Source organism: Sciurus carolinensis, chromosome 4 (genome assembly GCF_902686445.1).
Source record: "Sciurus carolinensis chromosome 4, mSciCar1.2, whole genome shotgun sequence".
NCBI lineage: Eukaryota > Metazoa > Chordata > Mammalia > Rodentia > Sciuridae > Sciurus > Sciurus carolinensis.
In genome coordinates this window covers 140489926-140508290 of record NC_062216.1, presented here as the reverse complement: position 1 = coordinate 140508290, position 18365 = coordinate 140489926, and the positions used below count along the sequence as shown (strand labels likewise).

General features: G+C 34.6%; 1 protein-coding gene across 3 annotated transcripts in view; it reads right to left on the bottom strand.

Moving 5' to 3' along the window:
* Positions 1–18365, bottom strand: part of Tmtc2 (transmembrane O-mannosyltransferase targeting cadherins 2) — a 379905-nt gene that overhangs the window by 120874 nt on the left and 240666 nt on the right. For 2 of the 3 annotated variants that reach the window (XM_047549588.1, XM_047549589.1), the window contains exons 5-7: positions 5764–5849; positions 5121–5305; positions 3923–4001 (exon numbers count right to left, since the gene is read on the bottom strand). In XM_047549588.1, coding sequence (XP_047405544.1) covers positions 3923–4001; positions 5121–5305; positions 5764–5849 — 350 coding nt within the window. Of the gene's footprint in view, positions 1–793; positions 3518–3922; positions 4002–5120; positions 5306–5763; positions 5850–18365 lie in introns of those variants that run through there. The other variant, XM_047549591.1, reaches the window with a different exon arrangement.

Here is an 18365-nt window from a genome sequence, read left to right as displayed (position 1 = left end):
GACTATTTTAATTTATAGGGAGAACGCTATTAATGGAACTAAGATAATTGGCATTAGCTGAGTATGCTATTTGACTTTTTGTTTTAAAATGGTTAATGATAAATGAAAGATTTTGTGGTTGCTGAGAGAAATACAGAAATAAGCCTGGATAGAAAATACACAATTCCAGACAAGTCAGAACTAAATAGAATCCCTATTGAACTTTGGTGACTGCAAGGCCATCATGATGGCAAAAATCTTATCTATGGAGTAATTCTATTTACACAGCTAACTACAAAATGGACTGACAGAGAAGACAATCATCCACTTTAGGAGCTTAAAGTCTCACAGAAGTGGGGAAGGTCACTTTATAAAACACTTACCCAGGTCAGGCATTTGGGCCAATATGCTCTACCTTCATTATTTTAAGCAATTTTCAAACTGATATTATTACAGCTATCTTATCCACAAGGAAACTGAGGCTTCCATTAAGTAGTCTGCCCAGGGATACTCAGTCAGTAAATGTCAGAGACAATCTGAACCCAGGCTGTCTCATTTCAGAGACCCTGTTCCACAGATTGTCATTAATTCGCCCTATTATCTAAAGAGGAAACTCTGGCACACAGAATTAAAGTGACAGAACTGGCTAAGAAAAATTTTGACATTTATTTTGTGATTTCATTTCTTAATATTTCATGTTTTTCACATCCTACTGAGTATAAGAACCTAGGTAAAAGTTTAATTTTTGCAAATAAAGTAGTATCTGTTTTATGATATTTCTGTGTTTCAGTTCACCTAAATTCTGGAAGGAAAAACACTTAATTGTTACTCAAATATCCTGGTCTTACGGAATCAAAGAGCATATTAAGAATATATCTTTAAACATTGTTTAAGTTTGCTTGGTAACTACCACAATAAAATTCAATAGATAACCTTAAAATAATAGATGGAAAATTGAAGTTGGGGAGGAAATTAATCAAACTCATTTTGTATTAATTCACAAGTAGAAAAGTATGCTCATTTGGTGTTCATGATGAGTGAACTAGTGTGCATCATGCAGTCATGTAAGACATATTTTACAAAATGTTTAAAGGTACAAGTGTATTTTTTCATGCATGTTCCTTTATTTCTTCAAACTTTTCCTAAAAAGAAAAAATAGAATGGGAGAAAAACCCAATGTTTGTATAAATACATACAAGTGCTGAGGGGAGGTAGTCCTGAAGGGGTAAATGAATGAGACATGAGAAAATGAATCCTTGTGGGCTAAGTCTAGCCAGACATTGTAATCCATCACTGATCCCTAAAGGGCACTAATAATATGTAAATGTGTGAATTAGAAAACACATTCAAGGCTGTTGATAAACTTGATAGGATAATCAGCACATGCTGACAGAGTAATGAAACTGATGAACTGATAGGGCAGCTTATCTCCTAGGCCATTTTTTTCCTTGTCAAATGGAGGCTAATCAAAATGTATTAGGAGTTAAAGCAAACACTCAGGGGATTTAACCCATTTGATTAGGAGGTGAACTCACTCTCTGAGAAAATTATAGTTTCCTGAAAAACTGAGACTATAAAACCTGATCAGCTGACAGATCTTCACATAAAATTAAACAGAAGTCAGCCACCATAATTATAGAAGAAATTTGGAATTTTAAATTATATGAGGATCCTCCTCTAGAAAATTAGTAGTGTGCTTTTCAAGTCTGGGTAAAGAGACCACCTCCCTCTATAATGGAAAAATAAGACAAAGGAATAGGCAATAACCCCAGGGATGCATTTATCTGTTGTTGCTGTGTGAACTTAGCATTTGTAAAACCATATGAGAGACAGATCCCAAAGTAACAGCTGAATTTTCAATCCAATTTATTTACATAAAATAATTGAATGAATTTTCTGAAATCACTAATTATAGAGAACACCTCCACTTTCCATTAACAATAAAGATATTACATGCAGTCTGTTGCCAAGGATCTCAGAATCCTATCCTAATTTAAAGAAAGATGTCTAATTGGATCACTGAGGAAAATTGGGAATAAGGCCTTTCTAAGAACCAGTTGAAAAAAGAATCACAAAGTAAAACCACAATGCCTCTTTACACAAAGCTAAAAAAACAATCCCTTTAGAATTCATTTTGGTGTGAAAAATATCTGGCATTAAGATAGGTGAATTTTCTGGTAAAGCTGCACATTCTCAGCACACATTTTACATATATGTACCTTTCACTCCTGTGGACAGATGAATGGCAAAATGCTAGAGAGTAAAAGGCACTGTATTAACGCATAAAAAATTAAGGGCTAAAGTACCTTTAATGACATTAGACTCTACCTCATGTAATCATATCAAAGAGGAAAAAGAACTAAAAACCATTCCAGGGTCCTTTTTAACATGAACATTAAATCGCTTTATAGTTGAACAGGCAAACTAGGGTGAGACTCTCAGAAACATGGAATGGATTTATTAACCTTCCTTTTCCGAATGAAGATTTTTTTTCTGTTTATTGGAAAACAAAGTAAAAACAAATGAAGAAAACCACACTGAGTCCAATTCCATCTTTGAACTATTTCTAAATTTTTGGTCATTTAGGAAAAAAGAATGAGTGTTCCTGCAGATGCATGTTTTCTAGTCTGAGAGGGTTTGGGACTTTTTGTGCATGCACAAATTAGTCAAATCATAGGATTTTGAAGTGTTATATAATCCTGGAGGTCACATAGTCTGATCTCATTTTTATATGCATAAGGAAGGCCTAGAAATAGTACAAGACTTAACAAGATTTAATGAAAAAGGAAAATGTGAGTTTGCAGCTTGTGCTTTGGGGAAAAAAAAACCAAGAAGTATTTGATTTGAAGACAAAAGTTCCTTTTATCTAGAAATAGTTATCTAAACATCAGCAGGGTTCCTTAAATGTTGGGGATTCTGTTTCTGAGAATCACATGCTGAGCAGGTGGTTTTCAGCTGTGCCCAACGGCCCCCAGCTGTGCTAATACTTTCCTATAGGACAGTCAGAATTAATTGCAGGTAAAAGCCATTTTATTAGATTTCTAGTTCTTGACCTCTTATACCTAGAAAAATCTGTGCCAGGGATTTATATGCTCTCTGACTGACAAGAGAATGAAGCTAATTACTCAAACTAGAAAAAGGGATAATTATAGGAATGCACTTATTGTCTTCATACTCTTGTGCATTCTAAAATATTATATGAAAAAAACCTACTGAGATCCAAGGCCTGATCAATGAAAACCAATATAAGTGGCTCAGTTATTCTTATCTTTTATGTGCATCAAAGCTCATGAATCTCCAACATTATTGCAGATTTCTTTGTTGTTGTTCTTTGTTTGTTTTGGGGAGTATGGGGATTGAAGAGCATTCTACAACTGAGCTGTATCTCCAACCCTTTTTATTCCTTATTTTGAGACAGGGTCTTGCCAAGTTGCTCAGGCTGGCCTAGAACTTACGATATTCTTCCCTCAGTCTCCAAGTAGCTGGGATCACAGATACACACCACTGCACCCAGCACGGGTTTAGTTGTGAGAATCTCCTGATTATGAAAATAACATAATAAAAATTACAAAGAATTTAATACATTAATTGAAAGGAATATATACTTTATTAATCCCTAAACATAAATGAAAACATATATAGAAGGTATTACTTTTTCATTTTCTAGATTATAGCCAATGCTTGGTACCCAAATGATTTTAAGAGTCCCTTACAACAATTCCAGAAAGTGGTCTATGTGCTGGGAATCACTAATTTAATGCATTTATTTTGCTAATGTCATAAAAAGTACGGTCAGAATTTGAACATGACATCCATTGTGAACAAGGTTTCTTTTGTTAGTACTAATAATATGATGTATTAGAATTCCATTTATCACAAGCCCAGATTCTAATTTCTCCACAGGTCACTGAAATGTCAATTGAAATATTAAAGTTTTACTTACCCATCATATTGTACAAGCTCTGTGGGGCAAACTGCCTTGGCATTTTCTGAATTGCTTCCTTGTATACACTCAGGGCTTCCTAAAATAAGAAGAAGAAGAAAAAAAAAAAAAAAAAGAAGAGATAAATCATCATTAAAGTACAGGGATATTCACTGAAAACAAGATAATAACATTTCTCCAAAGTGAAAACTACCCATTGCTATTTCTAAATGGTTCACTAGAGGAAAATAATTGAGCTGTCCTTTGGTAGCTTGCTACCTTAATTTCACAAAGAAAATGCTCAGTCTAGTGAAGAATGCTATCTAAAAATTTAGTTTAACAAGGAGTCGAATGTTAGCAAGGCTCTTTTAATATAAATTTTCCAGTTCACATGGATTAGTCAATAAAAAAAGAAAAAAAAAGTTCATACTTGGAAGTTATTCATCAGTCATAAAGTCCATAGTTACTTTAATTCAAGCAACCCAGTGGGATCAGCAAACAAATAAATCTTCCAGCTACTGACATTTGCTCTAATTATTAAATGCAATTAGTTTCAAAGTAATACCTTCATTGTTATATTGCAGTCTGTGTGTAAGACCCTGGGGGGGGCAGGGTAGAGGCCAGTTTGAAGGGAGGAAGAGAGGGGTAATAGGGTCACATGCAGACCAGCCTTCTGTGAGCAAGGGAGGATAGGCTGGTCACCTCCTAATAACACAGTTATATTACTCCTCCACACAGTGAAAAAAAAAAAAAAAAAAAAACATAATTTGCTTTTATGTCATAAAAGGTTTTAAAAGAACTAAAGAGAAACAGGTAGGATTTACATCAAGCCACTTCATACTTGGAATACAAAGAACAAAATGTATATTTTTTTTTAAATTATGACAGTGGTTATATGGAAACAGTTCTGTTAACTGTTTCTGGGATCATAAAGTCATCAATGAGCAAATAAGCTTGAGAAACAATGCATGTGACTTTTATTACAATGGTCACAAAATATATTGACATCATTTTTCTGAAAAATTCACAGAAAACAAATGTGTTACAATTTTATTTGCAAAAGTTTTTGTCTCAAAGAAATTTGATCACAAAACCCTTTGACTGTGAATACACAGTTTCTCAAGGCCAGCAGTGGCCCTGTAAGGAGATTATGGTTAAGAAACATGAAGCCTGGAACAAAACAGGGGGCAGGAAAAGGACAGACAGGTTGTGGCCAAACCTCGTAACGTCCCTGCTCATGATAGAGCTTTCCCAGGTTGTACAGACAGCTGGTAACAGAGCTCTTGTGTGCATGAGGGTCCTTCAGGTTTTCATCGGGGATCTCAGAACACTTTAGGAATGTACGCCGGGCTTCTTCTGTCTTTCCTTGATTCATTAGAATAATGCCGGTGTTTAAGTAGGCAGCTGTGGGGAGAAATTAGAGAAGTGTGAGGAGATCATATACGCTATGGATGAAACAGCTATCTTTGCTTCAGTTTGGTTTCCATAGATTATTTCTGATTAAAAGTGAGAAATATTCATGGAACAAATACATGGGACCCAGAACAGTAGTGGGAACCTTAAGCATCACTAAAAATATACATAAAATAGTCTCTCCCTTCACAGAACTCCAAATATGTTTGAGGTTAAAATCTAGTAGAATAAAAGTTATAGATATCATAATATTTTCTGAAAGTGGAAGTGGACATCAAAATATGAAATTGAGAGAAATAAAATTGTTAGAGATTTATCACTTGACTAGCAAGTACTCAGGAAAAGAGCATCAAGGGTTTTCTCTGTGAAGCTGTAAGTCACAAAGATAATTTTCACAAATGGAAAAGAACTATTTTTAAAAAATCACAAAAAATTCAAATATTACTTACAAGCCAAGGTGGGCCGGCTCCCAATGGCCAATTTATAATAATGAAGGGCTTCTGCAAACCTGCTGTTCTCCTGTAGAAGTAACCCTCTGCAGGAGGAAAAGAGAAATTTGGAGATGAGACAATATTACTGTATATAAAACCACAAATTTTTATTTTACATTCCAAATAAAAAATAGGAGTGCAATCAAACACTGATCTGGTATTATAAACAAATTTTAAATAGAAGGAAATGATTCCTCGGGAGAGAACTGTTGCACTTCTGTTCCATTAGAAAGTATTGAATATTTTCAAAAAGTCTTCTATAACCCTGAACTTACCCCTGTGTGTCTCTTCCCTCCCACTAAAGTCACTAACCACCTGTATTTCTTCTAGGAGCATGCACACTTTCTCATCACTTTAGAAAGGAAACCTGTCAGAAACGTGAGATGTCTCTCTCTCACTAGCTGTTCCTTGGAAAACATTTGTCCATGACTCCTTGAAAGGTAAAAGGTAGACCAGGCCAGCAAAAAAGTCAGAATTTAATCAGATGCCATGAAGGAATAAAGAATAGAACTGAAGGCTATCCACATTGCTATTTCCTTGCTATTTGGTTTTAGTCAAATACACTTATATTTCAGAATACTGTGCATACTTCAATTCACTGTTTTTTTGAAACATCTTTCTCTGTGAACCCTAAGACACTATGGGCCTCCCTAGGAGGCTCCTTAAATAGTAGCCACATGTATTATCCTAGCCATTCCAGAGCTCACCTGCATGACTCAAATGAAAATCAATCATAATCATTTCTATGATAATAAGATGTCAAGGATCTGAACTAAATCCAAAATGCTCTGACAGAAGCATTTTGGCCTATCCCCATTTTCTTGTAATGGGTATATATCTTATAGTTGGCATATCTATTGAACCTGAGTATTCCTATAATTACTGCAAATTACACATCAAAATTGGCTGCTAATGAGACTTTTGAAAGGGTAGTACTTGGAGATCTGAGAAAAAAGAATGCTACTGATAAAAACACTATTTTGTTGAAAATCACTATGGTCAGGTATGGTTGGAGTTTGTCCCCCAAGTCATGCTTTGGGAGCTTGGTCCTCCGTATGGTAATGCTAGAAGGTGAAAAGACCTTTCAGAGGTAAGCCTAGTGGGAGATGGTTGGGTCATTAGGGTAATACCCATGGAAGGAATCAGCAATCAATTCTTGCAAGAGAGTGTTGTTGTAAAAGAGTAAGACCCTCCCTCCCCACTCTCTGGTTTCCCATCTCACTATCAGATCTTTCCCTCTCATGTGCTCCTGCAATTATGATGTCACCCACCATGATGAGAGGCAGTTAGAGGAGCTAGCCAGAGCTGGTACCATGCTGTTTGGAATTTGAATCTCCAGAAATGTGAGCTAAATAAATTTTTTATCTTTATACATTACCAAGACTCTGGTGTTTTGTTAAGAACTGAAAGCTGAGTAATACAAGTACTGTAAAATGTTTATTTTTTTATATTTTTTTGGTAGCAGAGATTAAACCCTGGGGCACTTAACCACTGAACCTCATTCCCAGACCTTTTTAATATTTTATTTGGAGACAGGGTCTCTCTAAATTGCTTAGGGTCTCTCACTAAGTTGCTGAGGCTGGCTTTGAACTCACCATCCTCCTGCCTCAGCCCCCGAGTAACTGGGATTATAGGCGTGTGCCACTGCATCTGGCAATACTCAGCTTATTTAATGGACACATTGAGAAAATATTTGAAGAAATCAATTTGAAATGCAAGAATGTTCATTTCCGTCATCAGCATATATTAACCTTATTATCTCTAATATTTGCAAAGTGTCATTTGACTAGATCAGAGAATTTGCAAACATTAAATCACTTTTCATGTAACATAAATGTACATTTCTATAAAAAATTTGAGCAACGATTAATTTGACCATGAAATGACTATGCTTTGCTATTAGGTGCCCATTATAGTTTGAGAAGAAAAGACAAAGCTTCCTACATTAGTAAATTGAAAAAGAGAAGGAACACATTAAAGGATACTATTCTTTATAACAATAAGCATATGAACCTAATGTTTTTCAGTTAATGAAGCTAAGATCTGTAGTTTCGTCTTTATTACTTCCTTTCAAATTCAGATAAAAAGGCTCTTCTCCGCTGGTAGAAGGCTAACAGCACCAGAGAAGAAATAGCATCCAAATATTTTATTCTATCTTTTCTGGTTTTCTTTATGAATAAAGTCTATCAATGAGCTCCTATTTGTCCAAAATCTTCATTATACTTCCCATTACAGCTTCCTTTCTCTTAAAGCTACAAAAAGGTTCATGAGACTCTTAGCATAAAGAGTTCATTCATCTGCTTATTCCTTTACTACTTATTACTGTTCTTCCCTTTAAAGTCAGATTTCCTTTAAAAATAGTCTGTGGTACATATATCTAATACATCAAATTCCATTTAACCCTTCAATCCAGTTTAGGTTCTGTTCTCAGAATTCCTCCCAAAAACTCACATTGAATTTCTACTAATTATTAAGCTCCCCAAAACAGTGGATTTATGAGAGCTTCCCCTCAACTACAGCATGTGAGACTGCTGACTTCATCTTCCATCCTGAATTTTATTTCCTTGGTTTTGGAATACCACAGTCTCCCTCAGTCTATTCCATTTTTTAACTCATTCTGTGCAGAATGAGGGGAAAAAAGTACCACTTCACTTTTATACTCCTTGAAAGGAAGTTATGTTTCAGAAAATTTTCTCCGTCTCTTCTCTAGAAAATAGTCTCTGCATGACATCATGCACAAATGTGGCTCATCTATGTAGCTCATGCTCCCCATGCTGAAGTAATGGACTCTCTCCTGACATCCAGATCCGTTTGCAACAGCTGACTGAGCCAAGCTAATCTAGGAGCTCACTGGAATTTCAAAGTCAACACATTCAAAAATTGAACAGTGTCTATCACTCAAAAGTAAATAAGTAAATAAATAAATGAAATAAAAGAAGAAAAATCTCCTCAGTAATTAACACCATCATTTACTTCAGTTGCTTTAATCAAAAACCTGATTATCAATCTTGATTCTTCACTTATTTGAACAATTACATGCTTTGCAAAGTCTCTGAAGCCCACTGATCCTTATTTTCTAAGGCTCTTCACTCTGTCCCTCAAGGTTCATCTTTATGGCCTTGTCAGAACCCTTTTATCTTTTCTGCCACCTGAATAATTGCAAAGTCCACTAATTAGTCTCCACATAATTGCATTTCTAAAGGGCAAATATGCTATTAGGCTAGATGAACTGAACATGAAAGGAATAGGCACAGATCTCTGACAATGTGCCTAAAGCCCATAAACCCTGAAAACTAATGTACTTAGCCCCATGAGATGCCCAGTGCTGATATATTATATTCTGTCACTTTCCAATTCATAAAAGATACACAGAAGAGGAAGTAATAAATAGTATTATAACCATACCTGGAAAATCCTGTCATGCCTGCCTTGTTCTTGGGAGAACCCTAGCCATATGCAGCCACGCAGCAGGCAAGTTTCCAGGATTACATAAAATGTGGTGCTTTGAAGTACAGAGTATCTACCTATATAATCTGAATAAAGTTATCAATGAAGTGAGTCCAAGGTAGAAGGCTACAGTGACTGATTTCTCATGGGTAAGGATTAAATTGGTATGTATGCCACAAATGTGAATAAGAAAGAGATGCGATCACCTATAGACACACAATTTCCTGGGAAAGATGAATTTCCTGGTGTGGAAAACTGCTACAATAGAGGACAGTGGACCAACACTGCCTCAGCCCAGGAACAGACAAGGGCAGGTTCACATAGCCCAAGTGACATTGGCAGAGGCTATGTAATAGCATTAAAAGTGTTGTCATCAGCCCCACATTACACGGATATGACAGAAATTCAAAGAATTAACTAACTCTAGCTTTTATGGTTAAAGAGAGACAAAGCCAGAACTAAAACGTATTCTGATACTAAATCCCATGCCCTATCTAGAGGAAAGAGAAGAGCTAAAATAAACAAATTCTAGATATGTATGCACTGTTATGCTTCCTTTTGCTCTACAACTCTCAAATGTTTAGAACAATATCCTGTCTTAATATACTGAGAAGGAATCAAGTGTCATCTTGGAAGTTCAGGATGAACTTGGATCAATCCTAACATTGTTTCCACTAAGTTTCTGTCACTGATGTTTCTGCATTGATAGAAACTATTCCTTATTATACTGAAGATATGATAGAGCAACAGAAATCCTTTACATTTCAATACTAATAGTGATAATAATACTATAGCAGCTAAACATATTCAGTAGTTGCAATATGTCAACAGTAATCTTATAAGAGGCGGGTCATTATTACTGGCTTGATTTTATAGATGATGAATCCTGGGCAAAGAAAAATTAAATAATATACAAAGGTCACACATTTAGTGTTAAGAAGTACATCCAAATCCTAGCCCAACATTCTGGCTGTAATTTAGGACTGTATTTTAGTTGATTTAGAGCAAAGGCTTTTTTCTATAGCTATTTAAACTGATAACGTAATTTATTTGGATGTTGATCATGGCAATAAATTCTTCTGGTTTCTTTAGATATTAAAAACAAGGACACATTTTCATAGCCCATCAAGCCAGAATTGGTTAGAAATAATTTCATCCATAGTATGCAAAGAGTATATATCAATGTGACATCACAGTGCCCCTTGGGGAAAAATTGGAACAAAAAATCATCCTGAACTCTAAATTATAAGTGATAGGATTAATTTATATAACCATGTATGTAGGAAGGTACACTATAGCTTGTTTAATGAAAATTTTATTTTTCACGTTTCTCCTCCAGTGATTTGTCTTTCAGAATAGAAACTTAATCAACTGCCAGTAAAGACGACTAAAATTGGGAAAGAGGAAGAATAAAGACTTTTCTTAGTTGAAAGAAAATATATATAAACATATGAGATACTTCTATTCATCTTAAATTCTAGACTTTCACTTCAAGAAAACTTAACAAAATGTTCTCCCTTAAGTCCTTTTAGGATTTTTTTCTGATTTTGATTGTATGTTCTAGAAATTACCATTGTGTGCATAGAATTTCTTTTCTCTGAGAAAGCGTATCTTTTCTTCAGTCTCCCTCAACCATTTGTCTAAAATATCATTTTTTAAAAAGCAATAATCCAGATACTTGATTGATGAAAAACAGTCAAATTCACGTTAATTGTAAGTTGGACAGAGTTAAATACACAATTAAATGTTAACAGGAATGCAAATCTCTAGTGGATTCTAAACATTGACACAGACTGAATGGGTATATTTACTTAGCACAGTGGTTCTCAACCAAGGGTGACTTCTCACCCCACAGAGTATTTGGCAAATCTGAAGACATCTCTGTTGGATGTTGATCATGGCAATCCAAGTGGGATTAAGGACAGGGGTTAAGGACAGGGACACTGTTAAACATCTTACAAGGAGTAGAACAGCTGCTCCCATGCTCCCACCTCACCAAAGAATAATCTAGTCCAAACTCTTAATAGTACTGAAATTGAGAAACTATGATTAGCACTTCATATTAACTAACTGCAACTCATTTCTTTAGAAAATAAGATCTTCATATCCCTATCAATCATGCATGTGTATATTCAGTGAATACAGAATATAGGAAGCAAACTAAAAGGGTCATGTTATTTTTCAATAAAAATCCACCCTATCTTTTCTACTGACTGTTGTCAAGAGAAAGGAAAGGCAAACAAAAAACAAAATTTTCTACAAATTGAGAAAGCATGCCCTTCCTTGCCTCTGAACAAACTGGCAGTGACTCTTTATAATAAGATCAACTTCTGCATAGAACTGTTAGATCATTTCACAATATGCACGTGTATCAAAGCATTATATATGTACAATTATTATCTTCCCTAAGCGTCTGTGGGGGATTGGATTCAGGAACCCTCTCAGATGCCCAAATCTGTGGGTGCTCAAGTCCCTTATACATGCAAAACTTTCCAACAGAAATTAATTTTAAAAAGTTAGAGTCATATTTAAACTTCACATTTATTCAATTTTCAAACCTGCTCATTTAGCTAATGACTTAAGTGAGATTTTGTATATTTTAACTGTGAAATGGTACTACAGATACATTTCCTTTGTTTTTTTTTCTTTAAAATTTATGCTTAGTTTTAGGCAATATTTACAATAAAACACTTGGAAAAATTAATGTTTAATATCAAATAGAAGTGATAAATAGTAGCACATGGCACACTCATAAAACACACATGCTATCATATCTTGCTTGATGAAATAGGCACCTGGCAACATTTTCAAGTGACTACAGTAGCAATTACTGGGATCAAACTCAAAATTCTTTTTAAATATGGAGACTATAAGCAAAGTTAATGCGTTACTACTACTTGAATTAAGTAGTCATTACTTAATTCATGAAATTATAGAAATTCTAAGGTTTAAAGTGACAAAGAGTTTAGAAATTGTGTACCCAATATGCATGAGCCATTCTGTTAAGTACTGATTATGTATAAAGAACCTTGACAATCTCATAGCAAGCTTCCATTATGTATCTAAAACTGTCCAATGAGATGAAAGTGTGAGTGTCCCAAGCAGCTCCTGGAATTGTCCTTAAAGAGAATGAGTATGTCCTCCCTAACCTTTTCTCTTACCTGCTGACTCTAAGGTAGAAGTCCTGTATGGAGGATGGTGGAGGGTAAGATAAAATAAGCCCACAAAACCAAGTACTTCATGAATCTGAACTAGCAACATGGGACTACACATCTCTGGACTTCTAGTTATAAGACACGGAATAAAACTATAACTAGTTAAAGCTCCTATTATTTTCAATTTCCTATCATTTGTCACCCAACCTCTTCCCAAATTACAAAGTGCCATATGCATTGTTTTTCTGTTTTTTAAATTATGTAAAGTCACAAAATATGTAATATCAAATAACAGTCTCAGTCTCAGATAATTTTAAGGAAAGTTTCTTTTAATTATATTTAAGTGAATACAGAGTATAAGCTGTCTGGTTTTGAGTGATAACCAGACTAGGCAACTGCTAAGTATAAAACCTGGAATTAAAATATTTAATTAAAATTATATAATTTAAGAGCATAATAGGTGCATGAAATTGGAACTCTTAAATTAAGTTCTTAGATATCAAGGTGGTCAGAGATATTACTCTTTGCCAAAAGGAGTAATAACATTGATGGTATTTTTAAAAAATGTTTATCAATTCTCTCAATGTTCACATACTAGAAAGATGGAACTTACAAAAATTATCAAGTGGAAGAGAAATAAGTAGGATTTGCATTTAAGAAAAAAGCAATATAAGTCATCAGATCTGATTTCCAAGGGACATATCAAAGATAAAGTTGTATTTTCTGGTCTTACAAAATCCTGTGTGGCCTTCTAGTCATCTGAGGATAACAGACTATTTGCAGGTCAAGCAAAAGGATTCTCCTTATACTTATTTATTTTTTTCTCCAATCAATTACTCTTTTTCTCCCTTTCTTTTACTTAATTGAACAATTTTAAAGATGGTAAAAATGACATCTTTACAAAGATTGTTTTTGGGGAGAAAGGTACTAAAAGATGAAGTAAATATAAATGACTTTTGAATTAAAACAAATAACTTCCACTTCCTACAATAATACTAAATATGTTTCCTACAGAAAGCATTGAATTGGAAACTTACTTTAAACTACTGCTAAGTCATGGCACATGACAGTGTACTCTGAGTATTGTGAGCAAAAAGATGTGCTGTTTTTAAAAAGGCTAAATTCCACTAAACGGATTAATGGTTGCATTATTCCACTCTGTACTTTTACTGCATGGAGAATAATAAAAGGGAGATGGGAAAAAACCTTACCAGGTCACATGAACTAGACAGATGAGGACACATGATTCTATTACAGAGCTCCCCAAAGCTGAAGACTCTTTCAAAGTGTGTCATTTCTAAGTGTCACAAAACTGCCAAGGAGGTTTCAAAAAATACATTTAAGTCTCCCCTCTGCTATCTTTCTCTTGACACAGACCTGTTTATTTGCTCAAAATTGGATTTTGTTTAGACTTTGACAACTAAATAAAGTACAATGATGCTATCCTATTTCATAAAGAAGTTATATTTTTATTCCAACCTGTCAAAGGTGAAGCAATAGACATCCAATCAAAATTAATATATTTCAAATGTAAAAATCCTGCCAATTAATATTACAGGAAAAAGAGAATAAGTAAAAGCTTTTAAAATAAATTTTATCAGCTTTTTCTTATGGTCTAAATAAGACAAATATATCTTGCTACAGTATGTCTTAAAAAATCTATAAGTCTCAATTAAATGGAATATTTACTACAAGTGACTTCTCCTGAGGTAGAATTTGGAGGAAGATATATAAATAAACCTATATATTCTGTAACATTTCTACTCAGGTTCTGAACAAGATTCTTAAGGATTGCTACCTTTATAAATTCTCATGATAAACCCATAAAGACATCATGCTCATTTAAAAATAGAAGCCCAAAGATCAGAAAGAAAGTTAAAGAAATTCATACAGCTAATTACTGCTGGATGGAGGATTCACAGAACTATGCTGCATATTAATATATGCACAATTTTATTCCTGTCTTCCAAATACATTAAGGCTATATTTTCCCCTACATGTCAAAAATAATAATAGGTGTGAATATATTTCCCTAGATTAAAAAAAAAAAAGTACTCCATAGAGAGCTAGAAAGAGAATTAATATTGGGTATCTTCATGATAGTAACTATTCCAGATTGATTCTTCCCATCCTTATAATTAACAATAGAAATATTACTTTAATGAAAAGATACGAAAACAGAGGGGAGAGAGGAAAACTTGCCCATGCTAACACAGTCAGTAAGACTCAAGGTAAGATTCAAATTCAGCTATCAGGCTTCAAAGCAAACTGATTTTCCATTATCCCTTACTGGTTCATTGGGAAAGCATTCCTGTTCACAGTTTAGGCATTTGTAATTGCCTTCTTTTTCTGGTTCATATGTCCAGTGCTTCTTCATTATTTGTGTTAACAAATTTCTCTTACCTTATTATACTTGCTCTTCACAATAGCTAAACATTTTTTGTTTCAGTGTAGATAAACTCCTGCAAAGTCAATCAACCTATATTTTTACCAATAAAAAAAAATCTATTGTAACCAATATACTCATAAAGGATTTTTGTTGGGTGACTACAATACCTAACGGACTTCTTTTCATGGAAATATCTGCTAGTGAATCTAGGCATATCTCCACAAACCTAGGGAATATTTAGAAAGAGAATAAAATAAATACCTAACAAACTTTTCTGCTTTTATAATTATTTCATTTCCAGGCATATTTTATTTAATCCTCTCACAATAATGTGAACATAACCTGATTTAGCAGATGAAGAAGAAGGATTAAGCAATTTGCCCAAGGTCAGTCACAGGACCAATAAACAGATGATTTGAACCCAAGTCTGTATAATGCCAAAGCCCAGAATCTGAAGTATTCCACTAAACTGCCTCCAAGGCACAATGGTGCCAGAGAAGTAAATTTTTATAAAAGGAAACTTTTCCCTCTTCCCCATTCCTCTCTTCCCCATGAAAACAAATACTATTCTGGTAAACCTATATATATTTTATGGGATCACAGTCAAATTTCTTTCAAATATTTTCTTTGTCCTTTAGGAAAATTCTGAGTTCTAAAACAAACAATATTAGGAACTAAAAAGCATCTAACACAAATTAAAAACACTAACCACCAATGACTTAATTTAAACTTCATAGAGATCTGTAACTTACTCCTTGCTACTTATGAGTGGCTGTCCCATATGGATGTCTCATCCTAATGTGATTTCTTGAAGGAAAAACTCTTATTGGTTGGATGGCATACAATCATAAAAATGGAACCCCTCGGGCAGAGGCCAAAGCCTGCTCTGTTCTATAAAACTCAATGTAATTAGTTTATTGGATTTTTAATTCAGTTATTCAAAATATACTTTAAAATTGCCATTATGGATATTTAACGACTAGCGGAAAAGATAGATTATTCCAAAAGCCATCATGACACTGGGTCAAGGATACTTTGGTATAGTATAATTCTATGGAAGACCATAGCAAGAAGTTTAAAGGAGTTTGTTTCAGGCAGGGTGGAAAAAAAAAACATTTGTGAATTCCCCTGGAATCAACACACTGAAAAAAATATTACAAAAGAAAAGCAAGCTTCGGGGCCTGATTCCATCACAGATATGGTTGTAATTTGGGTTAGAGATATCCCTATGGGCACACAGTGATTTAGTGCAATGTACTCACTTTAAACATAAATGTTCAACAAAGTGGGTGTTTTCTTTGTCCCTTAACAGCAGTGCTCTAACAAAAGTCTGCAGTTGAAGCAATAAATTGTAAAAGGGGAAAAGGTATCATGTGTCTCGCGGACCAGCAGGAATAGGTGTTAGGTCATGCAAGCAGTTTCTAACTTAAGAACAAGCAAGATGAGTTCCAAAAATGAAAGTCTGAGTCTATCTCTTTTTTCTTGGAACAGATTTTTTTCAACCTAGAAACTGTTCACTCACACACTTCTCCTGAGGTATTTAAAGAACAGAGGGAAAACACCATTTATAAGAATTGTTCCTAAAACTGTACTTTCCTGTTTAATTTTGAAGCAGGGAGGGTGTTCCTTCACTCAGTTTACAGGTTCAAGAGAGGAAGGATCAATCCATGACCACGGTCATCACTTTACAGGTGCTGGTGGTGGGAACAGGGGACAAAATAGTAGCTAATGCGGGAAAAAATAAAAGAGCCCAGAGAACAAATAAAATAGTGGAAGGCTGGTGCATAAGATGCCAAATAGAGAAAACTGGTGGACACTTTCAGGAGTGCTTATTTTTAATCTCTTTTCCTCACTGTTCATTCTAATTCATGTTTTATAAGGCACTGGCCTTGCCCCAGAGAAACTTCTCAGTCACAAGGACTGCCCTTCGCTTTTTTTTTTTTTTTTTTTAAACAGGGCCTAAGAATTGGTAACTTGCTTGTCTTTCTGAAGCCATGGATTGTTACTTTTGATTAAAGTCATACTCTCTGAAGTTTAAGGAGACTGAGGACACACTTTGTACCCAAGACTGGCAGCCACTGTTACAACGGGTATTTGAAATTTTAAATATTTTTCCAATAAATGTCTATAATAGACAAATGTACAGGGAACACACACAAAAAACACATACTCATTTTTTAAAAGGCTCTTTATAGAATATAAATGGAGTTAAAGACCAATCTCCCTTTAGGCCTCAGGGCAACTTGGTTTATTTCCTTAGGTTGGAATTTCTATCATCTAAGAAAGTGCCTGCCTGCCACCTTCTGAGTCTGATGAGAAGATATGCTTCTAACAACTAGGCCAGCTCTGGTTCTCCTTCTTCAGATGGTTGGTAGACATTTCCTTGCAGTTTTCCTTATTATCAGAAAGGTAAGATGGGATAACTTCCAAACCCCATGTCATGTGACACCCTGGGCTAATCGTCTCTAACAACAAGAAACCTGGGGGCAAAGTGGAATGAGGGAGCAAAGAAGGTGTGAAGCAAAAAGGACATCCTTAGGTGATGTTTGATTCTGCAGAGGAATGAGACAGAGAGGGAGGAAGAAGGATAAAGAGGAAAGAAAATTTTCTAAAGTAATTCATGGTACACCCTTCACACATTAGCTATTCAAGGAAAATGGATATACCTAATTCATGGGCAGTGTATGTAAGTATGCATGCAACATTTACTGAGCACATATATACACTAAGCAGTATTCTATGCACTTTAGCTATATACAAAAACAATGCTTTTATGGATCTTAAGTTTTTCCTAGTTTTTGGGTTTTATATGTATGTATGAGGCTATATGGTGCTGGAATTGAACTCAGGACCTCGCACATATTAAACATGCACTCTACTACTGAGCTACATCCCTACCCCTGTACATTAACAATACACAAAATAAACTATAAATATATGTTTACTTTTTAAAAAAATTTTTAGATGTTGTTAGACCTTTATTTTATTCATTTCTTTATATGCAGTGCTGAGAATTGAACCCAGTGACTTACACATATGAGGCAAGCACTCTACCACTGAGCCACAAATTCAACCCATATGTTAACTTTTAATATCATTATTTATAATTTCAGATAGTAAAATATGTAGTTCATAGTGATAGATATTTTAAAAAAGAAAAAAAAAAGTCAACTGGAGTGTGTGAGTAGCAGAGAGGTTGCAATTTAAATAGGGTTGTCTTCAAACCCAAAACCAACATACTAGTGAATGGGGGAAAATTGAAAGTAGTTCCTCTAAATCAGGAATAGGAGAAGGATGTCCACCATTGCCACTTCTATTTAATATAGTATTTGACATTTTAGCCTGATCAATCAGGCAAGAGAAAGAAATAAAAGGGATACGAATAGAAAAGGAAGAAGTCAAATTATCACTATTTGCAGATGATATGATCCTATACTAAGAAAGGTCCAAAAAGTTACACCAGAAGACATCTAGAGATATAAACAAATTCAGGAAAGTAGCAGGATATAAAATCAGCATATAAAAATCAATGGTTTTCCTATATACTAATACTTTCTTTTTTTCTGAAA